Source organism: Parus major, chromosome 1 (genome assembly GCF_001522545.3).
Source record: "Parus major isolate Abel chromosome 1, Parus_major1.1, whole genome shotgun sequence".
NCBI lineage: Eukaryota > Metazoa > Chordata > Aves > Passeriformes > Paridae > Parus > Parus major.
This window is the reverse complement of record NC_031768.1, coordinates 48,338,036-48,352,421: the sequence shown is the minus strand read 5'-3', so window position 1 is coordinate 48,352,421 and position 14,386 is coordinate 48,338,036. Positions and strand designations below refer to the sequence as shown.

The following is a 14,386-nucleotide window of genomic DNA, read 5'->3' as shown; positions in this document are numbered from 1 at the left end:
AAAATCTGGAAATAAGAGGTGAGCTATCACCTCACCTTGAGCAGATTAATGAGTATCTTAGACAACCTTGTAACAGCAAATATGTGACTGTTTAATTTGCTCAGTTATATGAGACAGCTACATAAACCTTGGTAGACAATGAGATGTGTTTATGAATGAAGCGAATACTGCCAAGAAACATTAACTGTTTTGCTATCCCCATCTGAAAAAATTCCATTCTCACTGCTTAGGAATTCCCTTTTCAGCCCTTGTGTTCCAGTTCAGAGCTGATTTCTAACGGTGGGAAGATAACAGCCCCCAGTAACAGTTTGGAGTAAAGGCAAGTCATATTTGCAAGTATGTAACTTGCAATCTGCTGGAGATGTGGGAGACAAAGTCAGACTGAGTTCAAAGGCTGGAACTAGATCTGGACCCAGTCTGTGGGGAGAAGGATCTATTTTTTTATCAACAAATACGAGCAAGCAGCTGCTGCTTCTCCTGGTCATCTCTCTTACTGATTTAAGGCAGCATTATGTGAATAATGATGTGATGTAACTGAGCCATGCCATGTGAAGTCAGTAAAAAAAAGAAAAAGAAAAAAAAAAAAAAAAAGAAAGAAAGAAAAAAAGAGAAACCTGTTTTGACCAAAACAAATATTTTCTGAGTTTGTGTAGAAGTTTTGGAACATGTAACAGCTGCACTTTCATTATTTTTAAGGTAAAATTACTTTAAAATCTTTACTTGCATTATCTGAGTTTCACTTTATTGACTTACTGGGCGGGACTTCTTACAGTGCTGAGCAGTTACAGTTTGCTGCCTTATCTTTGGAGTAAACTAAGTTTGGCTCACTGCCTGAGCCCTTTGTTTTGTTGTAACTGCTTGTGTAAGTTTTAGGCACCCTTTGTGTGTGTAGGAGAGGAAAACAAGTGCAAAAAGAACTCCCAGCATCACGTTGTTTGGGTACATAACAGCTAAAATCAGCAAGAAAGGCAGCTGCAGCTCTGTCCTTGGGGCTGAACTAGGCCCTGGACACGGCGCAGAGCACAGACAAAAGTGTCTGTGGTGTCTGTGGGCAAAGCACAAGAACCGGGCAGTTTATCAGAACTGAATGAAAGAAAACCTGTGGGCAGCTAGTGGTGTGGGCTCCTGGTGACCCCTCAGGGCTGGCTCTGGTTTAGCTGGCAGGCAAAACCCTGCAGAGCTCTTGGACTCAGGTAGCTGGCACTGAGATAGGGGGCAGCAGGTTAAGAAGGGGCCAAGCAGTAAAGATTCAAAGAACATCCGCAGGTCTGGGCTGGTCTGTGAAAGAGCCGTGTAGTTGCCAGTGGTGGCTGGGCACTTTGGAGCTTTAGTCAGTAACTTGGACATCTCTGTCAGGTGTGTCTGCACTCAGTAGTCTTTCTGCCTTACTAATCACTTAACTGACAACAGATGGGTTTTTGAGAGAGGAATATTTTAAATGATAGTTTATTTTATTTTGTGTATGCTTTCAGTAGTAACAGAAAAAGGCCAGGGCCTGTGCTGAGCCCTGCTATGCAAAAATGAGACCACTGAGGGAACTGCATTGTAACTTTTTATTTTTCCAAAAGAGAAGGAAAAGCTCTCTGAAGTTTCAGTTTTTCTGGTGGGAGAGTCCCTCACTCATAGCAGAGATGTGAAGCAGCCGTCACTATCACCATGTGAAGATGAGGAACAGTCCACAGACATAAAAGCCAAGAGATAGCCAGTAAAATCCCAGTGTCTAACAGTAACTCTTCATTTTAGCTGGCAGACTGCCTGCCTGATGAAGCCACGGCAGCATTTCAAATTCCAGGTCTTGATTCTAAATGCTGCACCTTTTAGCACTGAAAGTCTCCTGTGCTGATTTTCTGGCCATATTCAAGTAGCTCTGAAGCATTCCTGAAGCAAGCAGCTGTGCTCCACCCTGATAAGCTTGGCTTGCATTTGGCTAGGGATAAGAATGCAGAGAGGAAAGTCACAGAAGCGATTGGAAGAGAGTAACCACAGCAGACAAGATCCAGCTATGATGAAAGTATGTCAGGCTTGCAGGGCATGAGTAGCCCACTCTCATTAAATGAAAATAGAAGTTCTGAAGAATAGGGAGAATATTAATGTGACGAGTAGTGGCTGAAAGATGTGGTCTAGCATATCTGTAACTATCTTAATTCTCAGCAGATCATGCTAAAAATAAAAAAACAGAGGAAAGCTGAACGTGTTCTTTAGCAATGCCAAGAGAAGTGAATGCTTTTCAATAAAGGATATCATTAGGGAAATTTCCTGGGTTTATTTTCTTAATGTGTCTATACAGGAAGATTTTCTGTGGTGAGGAACTTTCTTATACTGATATACAGACTGATAAAATAAGCATATTCTATCCATCACAAACAAGACCTTACAGAACAGGAGCTGTAATTCAACTTTCTTTTTTTTTTTTTTTAAAACAGAAACTGCAAATAAAATGGTTAAACCAGTGAGCCTCAATTTAAGGCCTCATGGCCACAGAAAAATAAAAAGATAAAACTAAGGCTGAGCAACAGCAGGAGAGTGTTGCCTGCAACAGGCTGATTACCTGATGTTGTTGCTCATGGTTCAGTAGAACCTGCAGACAATTATTTTAAAAGGTTCCTCACTGTCTAAATATTGTTTCTGTCTCTAGAGGCTCTAGTAATTCTTTCCAGATGAATGGCTCCCATGGTTGCTTCATGGGTAAAAGCTGTTGTACCACTCTGTTTTGTTAGGTAATAGAGTAAAAACTGCTGTTTGCTGGGGCCCCTCTGACAGGGGAGTCTCGTGGCATGGCCTTGGCTAGGGCTGCCACACAAACAGGCAGAATGGGCTGAGCTGTGCCCAGCAGCACACACAGCACCTCATTTTGCCACGGTATGATCCACGGACAGAACAATGCTGCTGGAAAGGGCAGTGCCAGTTCATTGATAGGTTGGTCTGACAGCATCCTGGTAGAGGAGTTCTTTGTTTTACAAGACTTTTCTCTGTGCTTTGTGTGGCTTCTTGCAAAGCAGTTCAGCTGACTCTGCCAGTGGGTGAGGAGTTAATATGATTAACAAGCCACAGTGGCAAAAATTCCCAAACAGACTTAGTGCCAAGAAGGGGATGGCATTTGTATTAGGGTTTGCCTTGGTACCAAGACACAGAAGGAAGGTACCTTTTGTGTCATGTAAAATGTGTCCTGCAAGGACACCCTAAAGCTGGTATTCAAACATGGCCTGCTGCTAAGTCTTGTATCCTAGTGCTGGAGGCAAAACGCAGAAGTTATTCACCAGATCTATGAGTGTATGAGAGTGCTGGATTAATAGATCCAAAGTCCTGCCTATGGGCACCTATTAATGGGAAATGTCAAATTCAGTCAGCAGGAAGGCACTAGGGGTGTGCCAAAATGTAGAATTTGCTTGGTGGGAGGTACATAGTTGTGCCCAGCCTCCAACAGGAGGGAAATAAAGATTAATGAACTCAGGCAATTCCACAACCCACTAGGAGTATGGAAAAACCCAAAGATGTAGAAATAGAGACAACAATCTTATGAATAACAACTGGAATGTTGTTGCTCACATTCTGTTTGTATAGGAGAAAAGGGAGTCAGAGATGGATGCCAATCCAGCGTATCATCTTACATACATGATATCCATTTGAGCAAAACCTGTGGAGAGTTGTTTACCCTGTAGCTTGGATCATCCCAATGCAATTACTGCTCTTTGACAGAATCCACTGATACAACCTGCCCTCAGGCAAATGCTTTTTAAAAGCTGTTGTTCAGGTCCCCTAGCGAAGTTTCTAAGTATCCTTGTTAATTGGCATTAGGATGGTGAATTACTGCTAGTAGATCATACCCTGTTCACACCAAACCACCTGAATCTTTAGCTTCAAGTGATGTGTGACACTGCTGCCCACATGGCCAACAGTGGAGTATGCATTCCCTTCATGTGCCAGTATGTTTAATACCATTCTTCCTTCCTCTAATGGCTGTTCTGGCAGAGTACGCAGCAGAGATGAGAACTAGGAACAGGGCTGGGTAGAGTGGGAATGCTCTCCAGGGCAGCTGAGTGAGCAGAAAAATTAAACCATGCAGGGGAGGATGTATGCAGTCACATTCAGGAAAGGACTGTTACTAAGTGAACAGATGGAGAGGTGGAAATACTAGGTTAGCGGAGACCTAATATGGGCTAAGGATACTTGAATCACCTGGGATGCAGAAATGAGTGGGAGTATAGAAGCCATGCCATGGATGGCAATAGCAAAGGGCACTGTGTCTGCTGCTCAGTGGATGACCCAAAGCACTGCCTCAAGTACCCATCCAAGGTTTCAGTGTCCAAATCCCCTTCCAGGTACACAGAAACTTGGTACATCCAAAGGGATTGTATTTCAATGAGCAGCCCACAGCCTACATGAAGTATCGAGGCAAGAGCAGAGAGCACCTCCTGAATCCCAAGAGATTGCAGAGGTGGGTATTACCTGAGAAAACTCCCTGGACCAGCTGGCAGGGGACATCTTTGGGTAATTATCAATGACTCACAGTTCCTGCTGCATCTGGCTGCTGTGTAATCAGGGTGTTTTCCTGTATTTGACTGCATCTCTGCAGGAATACCTGGTGAGGAGCAAGATCCTGGAATGCTTGGCAGCATAAGCTCACTACCAGACCCCATCAGTGAGAGTGGGGGCTGCGACAGCAGAGCCCTTCCAGTGCACCTTGGGCTGAAGGACAAGGCACCCGCAATGTGTGACATGGCTTAACGAGAAGGCTGTGGAAGAGCCTTGCAAAGTTTGAGTTCTATCCTGAACGACTGGGTGGGCCTGAAGCTCCCTAGCTAGGCCTGTGTCTAGCTGAAACACAAGCCTATTATGATGGAATTGTCAAAACCTGTTTTGTAAGGACCAAGTTTATTTGGCCCTGATGGTGACGTGTTAATTAGCTGTATCTTATTAACTTTTACTGTTCACATTGTGTTCAATGGGCGGATACACCCATAAAAGTTTAAGCTACTTTTAAACTAATGATCCAAGTGCAAGTACTGAGGCCTCGCCTTGGCCAGGAGCTGAGTTTGGTATAAATTAGCTGAGTGTGGTGGGCTGTGGCAAAAAGGGTGGTACAAACAAGAACTGACTCTTTCCATTGCGTGGGCTGTGGATCAACACCTGACAGAAAAACATGTGAGACTGCTGGAAAGGCATACAGCAATCTTATTGTGGACTGATCTGATTAGTGGCCTGTGCTGGCATCTGCTATAATCACCAGCAGAGATCGGCACGGGGGAGATGCGGTGACGTGAATGTCTGAGACAGTGTGGGAGCGGCATGTCCAAGGTTCAACCATTACGTGAGGAGCTGAGCTCTGTGCAGGAGCCTGATGCTCACACGTGGCTGTGATGCCTCCCTGGAGTGGTAAGAGGGGATGCTCAGTTGTGTGTGAGAGAAACATTTCTGCAGTACTGCCTTATCCCTCACCCTGTCAACTTTAAATAAACATGAACAGGGGCATGTCCTTTCCACACCATAATCTCAATTGTCTAAATTTATACTCCTATTAATCTAAAGTAAGAGAAGGCTGAAAAATTAAAAAATAGAATTAGTTTGTAAGGATGGTGCTACACTCCAATTTTCTAAAAATGACAATGGGTCAGACACCCAACACAAGGACAGTCACTTCCCTGGCCCTGCTGGCCACACTATTTTTGACACAGACCAGAGGCCATTGGCTTTCTTGGCCACCTGAGCACTCTGCAGGTTCATGTTCAGCAGCTGTTGACCAGCACCCTCAGGTCCTTTGCTGCTGGGCCGCTTCCCAGCCCTTCCCCCAGCCTGTGGCACTGTCTGGGGTTGTTGTGACCCAAGTGCAGGATCCAGCACTTGGCCTGGTGGAACCTCACACAATTGGCCTCGGCCCACTGATCCAGCCTGGCCTGATCCCTTGGCAGAGTTGCACTAAGTTTAATTGTACTTCACAAGTGTGTGAACTATTCAGAACTACTTCAAAGTGCAGACACATATGCTGCTCTAGGTGAGCCTGTTTTGGCAGGGGGGTTGGACAAGATGAACTCCAAAAGTCTCTTCCAATACCAACTTTTCTGTGATTCTGTGATTACAAATGTCAGAAGTTAGGCAAGATGGATTTCATGGTTCTAGTTTGATCAAGACTGTCTGGTGTGGAAGCCATCTACCAATATCTTAAATGTAAAAGGCAGTAACACTTTTCATCAGCTTCAAGACAGAAATGCTAGAAAGGGTGTTGAATACATCTAAGAAAAACAAATCTGAAGAGAAAATCTTACAGAAAGTTGTTTTTACTTGAAGTTATATTTTGCATTCTTTATGCAGCTGACTTAGGGCTCTTATGAAATGAACATTTTGAAATTCAAAAAGCTTTTAGTCCTAAAAATGGGAGTGATTAGGAGTCTTTGGTAAAATAACATTGAGCAAAAATAATTTAAAATGCAGTCTTCTTTTTGTTTTAAAAATTGTTTGTAATTGAAATGTAAATACAATAATTCTTCATATGAATGCTAACACACTTATCCAACTTTTCTGTTGAGAAATGGAGGAGTGTTTTTCATTTAAGTACTTCCATAACCACTGTACCCAAAAAACTTTCCTACTTTTCAAGAGTCTGCTTAAATAATTAAAGGGCACTTCTCTTCTCCCCCTTCCCTCCCCTCCCACTCTGTTTTAAAAGTGTTTCTGAAAATGGAGACTTACACATTTCTTAGACTTTCACTGTATAAAAATGTACAGTGGCTTTATTGACATGTACATTCCATTATGTTTACAGCTGCAAGATATGAGGCACACTCAGTATTGCACTTCATTAAAATTTCAGGCTCAAACATAACCCAGAAGTTTAAATGAAACTGCTGTTGTAATTTAATATTTCTTATACAGGACAAACATTGATACCTTTATATACAGTGTGATACTTGTTACATTTATGCCTTCCTAACACATTTTTTTATAACAGTCTAGGAAATAAACCAGAATATTCCTCTTTCCCATCCCCACTTGTGATGCGTTACAATTGTACAAGATTACAAAAAGTCAGTATACAATAATCAATATTTTTTTCTGTCTCCTGAAAGCCAGCATCATTCATAGTCCACAGACACACAGATCCTTTAATAACAATTGTTTATTTGTAAATGTCCAATGTTTCCTAGCCGATGACTGTAATGGCCACATGCAAACACCTCACAAATTTTGATGTCTCGGTTCAAAAAATGTCAATATCTCACAGCAAGAATTATGTACATGGTATTTGGCATCCTTCTTGCACTGTAATTTGTTCCTTTTACCTGGGTTATAGAATGGTCCCATCCTCATCCCAGCTAGGCTTTGTTTTCAGGACACTTGAGGGATGAGGGCACCTGTTTTGCTCTGGTTAAAAAAAAATGCTAGTCTAAAAAGTGTGAGCATTTCTGCAAACCCCACAACCCAGAGCAAATTCTTCACCAGTGGGTGGATGGACAACATGAAGTGGACATTCTGTTCCTTCAAGTTGTTTACCTTTGGGACCTACAGTGAATTTAAGGATGAGGGGAAAAAAGGAAATAATTGATTAATACTTGCAGACAATGTAAACAAACATATATTACATTTCCTCAAAAAATAAAACCAAACTAAGTAGAAGTAATACATCTTGTTCAAATGTTGAATTGGTATTTGAAGAGGAAAAAAAAAGATCAAACTGCCATGTAATTGAAACCAATCAAATTCAAATTTAAAAAGGCAAGATGCTTATAGATAGCCACTTGAGGAAGTTTTATCTCATTAACACGGTGGGAGAAATTCGCACAAACTAAGAGAAAAATTGATAATGATGAACAAGAGTTACATTCTGCAGTAAACAATAATTCTAAGGTTATAGCAGGAATTATAATTTTTTTACTTATTTTATGTAAATATCTTAACAAAAAGATCACCAATCATTTCCCAATATCAAATCAATATAGAGCACATGAACTTAGCAACTAAGGCTTTGGGATAACAGTTTGCAGGTAATGGCTACCTAAGTACAGATACATCACTTAAAAGTGTGTAAAAGTTGCTAATGTTTAAATGATCTGTGCAATGACATTGCCAGAAAACAAAACAAAACAAATCACCAAGAAAAGCTAATATTAATTAGAACTTGTTACTTATTTCAGAATTCAGTGTGGTAAATTTGCTTTGTCAAAATCCTACCTGCAGGACAGTGTGGGAGCTCTTCTTTAGGGATGCTTGTCATTCTTTGGAAATCATCATGGCAAGCATTGCAAAAATGCGTTGTCCCAAAACAGAAAAAAACAGCAACTGAACAGCAGTAGCGGCATTTGTATTCTAAGAAATCTGTACCGTGTTTGGGACACATCTGAACAAAGGAAAGCAAACACTGGTCAATGAAGTGGCCAGTAACAATCCAAATCACTCACTTCTACATTCTGTAGAATATATTAACAGTATACAATATTGTACAATACAATAATTACAAATGACTGAATTATTGTACAGCTCAGATTCTCAGGAGTTTTAGAATGAAATAAAAACATTAACAGAAATTATTTACTCACCTGAGCCCTTGAAACATCAGAGCATGCACCACAAATAAGCTCTCTTGGATCATAATCATCTCCTTGTCCAGCCTCAGCATCACAACGAGCTTCACCTCCAAAATATGCCTTAATTGCATATAGAAATGACTAGATGTTAAACCAGAGGCAATTATTCTTTTAACTATTCTTTTCAGTTTAACCAATTTGTAAGGGGAATATGATGAATGACTGCCATTTCAGTGACCTCCACTATTCTGATCTCTCTCGACTCTGTAGGTACGTGGTTTTAAGGCACTCAATGTCCTTCAGTCTCAGGATGGACAAGACCAAAAACTGAAACATACCCTGCTCTATATAAGTGACTGCAAGGCTTTTGGAACAATATTTGGATGCTCTCTCAGAATTAAGTAGCAGCTTGAGCTGAATAGGAGGAAGTAGGTACTGCACCTTTTTGTAAGTGGCTATTGTCCCAAGGTGCTTTTGGTTTCTGAGCTGCTCTGTATACACACTTGAGCTTTACTAGCTAAGATACTATGTACATCTCATTAGCCCAACACTCGATTATTTTAAATTATGATTCTACAAACAACATCTTTTCCTGCTTTTCTACTCCATACAACAAAATATTAAACGTATGTTCTAAGAAATTACTTTTGAAATGGTAACATACACTTAGTAAGAAACACCATACCTTTTTGCACTTGTAGCAAACATAATAAGCATATCTGTTCATAGCATAGCCTGCTGGGTCATTATAAAATCTAACACCCGGTGTTGTGATGGCCTCACTCTTGTGCAAGCCTTCATACTCCAATCTCATTAGCGCTTTTCTCCTTACATCTTCATAGAGTTCTTTGATTGGATCAAGCAAATCCTTTAATACTGTGTGATTGATTTTGTTCTGAAATTAAAAAAAAATCCAATTAAAGTATCTTGCATCTTTATCCAACAGCTATGATAATTTTGTTATGGTCAGGCACAAATAGCATGATAGATGTCATAAAAACATATGGGCCTGGGCGATAGACATTTAAGAAAATGGCTGATACAGGATGCATGCTATTTGCTGCAAAAACTAGTACCTCTGAATGCTTTTTCTATGGCTTATTGCGGTATGGGAACATCAACCCTTCCAACAGACTAACAGCCAGGGAGGTGGTTAAGAGCATATGAAATATTCACCACAGTGCAAGAATGCTCTGATTGTGTATATTCTCTAATTTTGGTCCTTTTTGGCTTACTACTCAGCAGTTCAGTATAGTGACTGACAGTCACAATCACTCTATGGCAGCTCTTTATCAATAGTGACCACGAGCTACTGCCATAAATTAGCACAACATGACAGAAGAACCATAGCATGCAGAATGGCTGACCATTCCCAATTGTCAAATTCCTAGGGTGGGGTAAAGTGCTCTTCTTTCCAACAGCTATCATACGTTTTTGCTTACATCAATTTAAATTTTACAGAGTACAAGAGGAACTGTTAGTAACTTAGCTGAACTAAGTACATGTGTTCTTTGGCTCTGCCCTCACACTGAAAAGCAAAGCAGCTTTAAAAGTGCTTAGTAAAATGGAGAACCTGTGCTTCAAGACAATGTGCTTTAAGATGACTTATTCCCCACCCCACCATCACCAAGTATTGGCTATTTGCAAGCTGATGGTGGTAAGAAAAAACCAATATTAAGACAACGTCTGGACTATGCTTTCTTTTTAAGAGGACACCTCAAGGAACAGTAGGAGAAGGTAAAAAGATGCATCAATGCTTTCTATAGCAACATGTGGAATTAAGAAAACAAATAATGTATAACTCATTTTTAGTGTAACAATCAATATAGTATTAAAAAACAAAAGGAAAAGCCAAGTATCAGGTAAGTTGCTTGACTGTGGCAGGCACACAGCTCATTTACCTTGCAAATTGGGCAGGACATAAACCCGAAAGTTATCCTTGGCCCAAGCCATCTGTTTTCTAGTACTCGTTGACAGCATTGCAAATGGAAAACATGGCTGCAGTCCAGCTTTAGAAAAGAGTAAGTGAATATTGAAGTTACATTAACCACTAAAGTAGAAGTAGTTATTTGTTTTTAAGTGGAAACTATATAAATTCCAATATTAATTTATTTAAAATCCTAGAACACCCCCTATTTCCTTCTTAACAACAAGAAAGAACACAGAATGGGCATTAAAATCATAACCACTCCAAGATCACCTACAGATATATGAAATACACGTGAATTATATCCACTAATTACCTCAGCTGTTTTTCTCCTTTATAAAATATATATTTTAATAAGGTAGACATAGCAAACTAAATTTATCCAATCTGCTTTTTGAAATAGAATGCCAAACAAAAAGAAAGTTTTTAAGTAGATTAATTATTGTTATGATGCCTGTTTACAAATTTTGAAGAGCATAATTTGAAAGACTACATTTTTACTTCTTTTATACTACACATTACAGTAATAACAGTAATCTCTTAGAAGGGGAAACAAACAAACAACCAACCTGGATAGCTGGTGCTGCTGAAAGTGCTTCAGTAAAGCAAATCATGCACATGTCATCAGCATCTTGTTTAAGAGTTGTAGCATTTTTATCACAGCCATGCAGGCACGGCAAGCAGTGCTCTTCATTCTTCACACCTCCACAGGGGTGACCACAGGGGTGTGTCTTGCTGCAGGCAATCTTAGCATACTCCTAAACAAATTTAAAGTAGAGTTAATCACCTTTTCCCCTTCACTTTTGTGTCTCTTTTTGAAAGACTGCTGGTGCAATAAACTGAGATGGAAGAATCATGATTTGTATTTGCTGCTGCTGCCTCAAGTACTTGGGAAAATCTGAACGGTGTGTACTTGAAGTAATAATGTTTTCTTTACCTGCATTGCTCTTGAATGCAAATGGCTTAATGAAACCATAACTTAAAACTTTCAATAGAAAGAGAACTGTTTGATCCTCTGTGTGCTTTTTATACATTGAGTGCTTCCTGCTGACCCTTTATTAACAGCCTTTAAGATATCTGCAGATTTTGGAGAAGTTTCAAGTAACCTACTCTTAAGAATACATTATATGCTAATCATTAATCGGCATAAAGCAATTTTACATGGAAATGGATTTTTAACCACCCCTAATTCCCAACCCTAATAAATAGAAAACTTATAAAAGTTACCCAGAAGCTAACAACAAACTGAACTAAATTTATGTAACATTATGTTATAGGCTGAGAGAGAAAAAAGATGACCAATTTGCTTCACTTAGAATTAAGTAAGGTGAGGTAAGAAAACTGGTTATGATTTGGCCCTCTGCCAATTGCACCCACTGTAGGTCACAGAAACACTCAGGATATGTGGATGCTGATGCCAAACCTGGCCAAGTCTTAAATGTTCTACACTCACATAATGCACAGCCTGTTGGGCAAACTCTTTTTATCAAGCTTTCTGGTACATTTGACTTCACCCTGACAGTGTGTATTTTTCTTTATAATTGCGAGGCTGTTGTGAAAACTTGAGGTACTTTTGAAGATAATAATGAAACAACCCAATATATTAGTTGATTATATATATAATATAACCCAATATATTACTGTTTGTAGTCTGTAATTAAAATAAATGTTTACAAACTCAGAAGTATTTGAATGGCAATATTCAATATTAGAACCTTTTCATATGAGATATCTGATTTTAATCCCTGGACCACAGGGATAAACAAAGTTTATTCAAAGTAAGAAGCCATTTCATCCTATGATCTCTTCCATTTAAGTAATTAATGATGATTGATACTTGTTAATACACACCTGGCAATCTGTATCAGAACAAACACTTCCCACTGCTGATAATTCTGTTCCACTCCTACATCCACAGAACCGACATGCTTCGGAACTGCTGGTGGTCGGTTTGCCTATGGCCGCAAAAGAGAACAAGGCCAAAAACATTCTAATGAAACACAAGGGACTGATACTCTATCAGACATCAAAGCAGCAGTCACAGACAACCAGAAATCCAACAATTCTTATGCAGCTAAACTATTCTACTTTTATTAACAAACATTTAAAAGCATTTCCCTTAAGCAGGTGAAAATCACAAAAACCAGGATAAAGAGTACGTAAGTAAGAGCTGTGTTTTACCTGTCTGTTCTCTGAACTCCACCATAGCCTTCATAGTTTTAGAATCTGCTAGTGCCATCAGCCAGAAAAGTTTGGTCCTACCACAGCCCTCGTGGAGATCAACTTTGATAGCTTCTTCTTCTTCTTTGAACACCTGTCAAGTTAACCAAACAGATCCCAAATAGCATGTTTAGTTAGAGCATGGATATGTCTCTTATTTTTGTTGCTCTCTCTTTGGATTTACACCAGGCATTTTATAGATTCTGGAGGAAGTGGAGTGGAGACTGCGAAGCTGTTTTTCTTTTATACATTCCATAACTTGTACATTATCACAGATATGCAGGATAAAGGTTTCATGTTTTTAGAAATAAAAATGAGTAAAACTGATTGTTGATCTAACACGGCAGAGAAACAGTGCAGCAATGCTAAGAATAGAGCTGCACATTTTCTTCTAATTTGATAAATAAAGAGCTTGGATTTCATAATTCCTACCCAACACATCCAATAGGCCATAGAGTATTAAAAGCACAATCATCAGAAATATTTTCATATAACTAGTAGTTTATCAAATGTAGCTAGTAGTTTATCAATGCAACATTCAGAATTATGGTCTTAGTAATATGTACTATAGAATAATCATTACAGAAGTGTGTAATATTAATATTTTTTACTTTCACATAAATACACAGTGAATACTTTTGGCTAAAATGAGGAAAATATAAAGTTTTTGCAAAATAAAAAAAAACCAACTGCACGGCATCCTTAGGGAACTTCATGCAGTCTTTTCTTTTGCTCCTTTCCTAAGCTTTGAAGGAAGTTCTGTTTGCATTTGTTTCACCTGCAATGCAATAAAAGTTAGAATTTTCCCAGGTATGGATGCATACAACTCACTTTAATTCTTATTAGAATCAGAAAGAAAACCCCTAGCTGCTTCACAAAGTATTCACATAAACACATCTGAGTAACTTACAGGCTGTCCTTTGTGGAGGGGAGAGAAAATACATTACAGAGGTATGTATGACTGAAGTCAGACAACGAACAGGAAGCAAACGGAAAACAGGACAGCAGGAACATGACAGAACTAAAACTGAATTTCAGAGGCTTAACACGTGAGTTGCAAAGGTAAAAGTGGTGAATAAAGAGCAGAAGTTTAAACATGCTTTTAGAAGTAAATAGGAAAATCTGGTAAGTAGCTATTTTGGACAGATAAAAGGAAAAATGTGAGGTTTTCTGTGAGATAAGAACTTACTTTTTATCAAGTGTAATCTGAACAGGCTATATAGGAGAAATCAGAAAAATGAATGAGACTAGACTGTGCTATGCCATGACAGAAGAGTAGACATAAAATGATCTTAGGATGATGAACCAGGAAAATATCAAAGGGGATTGCAAAGACTTTGGCAAAGGAATAGAAGATAACAGAAAGACGTGTAAGTGCCAGGCTGAGACTACACTGCAAATGCTGTGGCACTAGAGATGAGTATTTCACTGGAGAGTGGAACTCAATACCAAAGGTCTGATGTTTACATCACATGTGCCCTTGACCAGCTGATCCCTTGCACTGAACGACCATTAGCAGTGTGTCTCTGCATCTATCTTTTGATTTGCTTTTAGTTTCACCTGAAAACAATCCACTTCATGCACTCCAAGGCTGCTAAATAGCAGAAAACATTGTACTTTAAGGAGATCTGATCATCTCCTTTAAAAGCCCATTTCTGAACATAACTGAAAAGTTAATATAGATGCATTGTAGGAGAGGGAGAAGAGGACTGAGTTCCATTGA

At 39.4% G+C, this 14,386-nt stretch overlaps 1 protein-coding gene across 21 annotated transcripts in view; it reads right to left on the bottom strand.

Annotated features, from left to right (window-relative positions):
- Positions 1 to 6,691: 6,691 nt before the first annotated feature.
- MYCBP2 (MYC binding protein 2) overlaps positions 6,692 to 14,386 on the bottom strand; it is a 169,986-nt gene continuing 162,291 nt past the window's right edge. For all 21 annotated transcript variants that reach the window (XM_033514209.1, XM_033514187.1, XM_015622763.2 and 18 more), the window contains 8 exons: positions 12,625 to 12,757; positions 12,295 to 12,398; positions 11,013 to 11,201; positions 10,418 to 10,525; positions 9,202 to 9,411; positions 8,529 to 8,636; positions 8,164 to 8,329; positions 6,692 to 7,494 (listed from right to left, as the gene is read on the bottom strand). In XM_033514209.1, the coding sequence (XP_033370100.1) occupies positions 7,379 to 7,494; positions 8,164 to 8,329; positions 8,529 to 8,636; positions 9,202 to 9,411; positions 10,418 to 10,525; positions 11,013 to 11,201; positions 12,295 to 12,398; positions 12,625 to 12,757 (1,134 nt within the window). In that variant the 3' untranslated portion in view covers positions 6,692 to 7,378. The remainder of the gene's footprint in view (positions 7,495 to 8,163; positions 8,330 to 8,528; positions 8,637 to 9,201; positions 9,412 to 10,417; positions 10,526 to 11,012; positions 11,202 to 12,294; positions 12,399 to 12,624; positions 12,758 to 14,386) is intronic.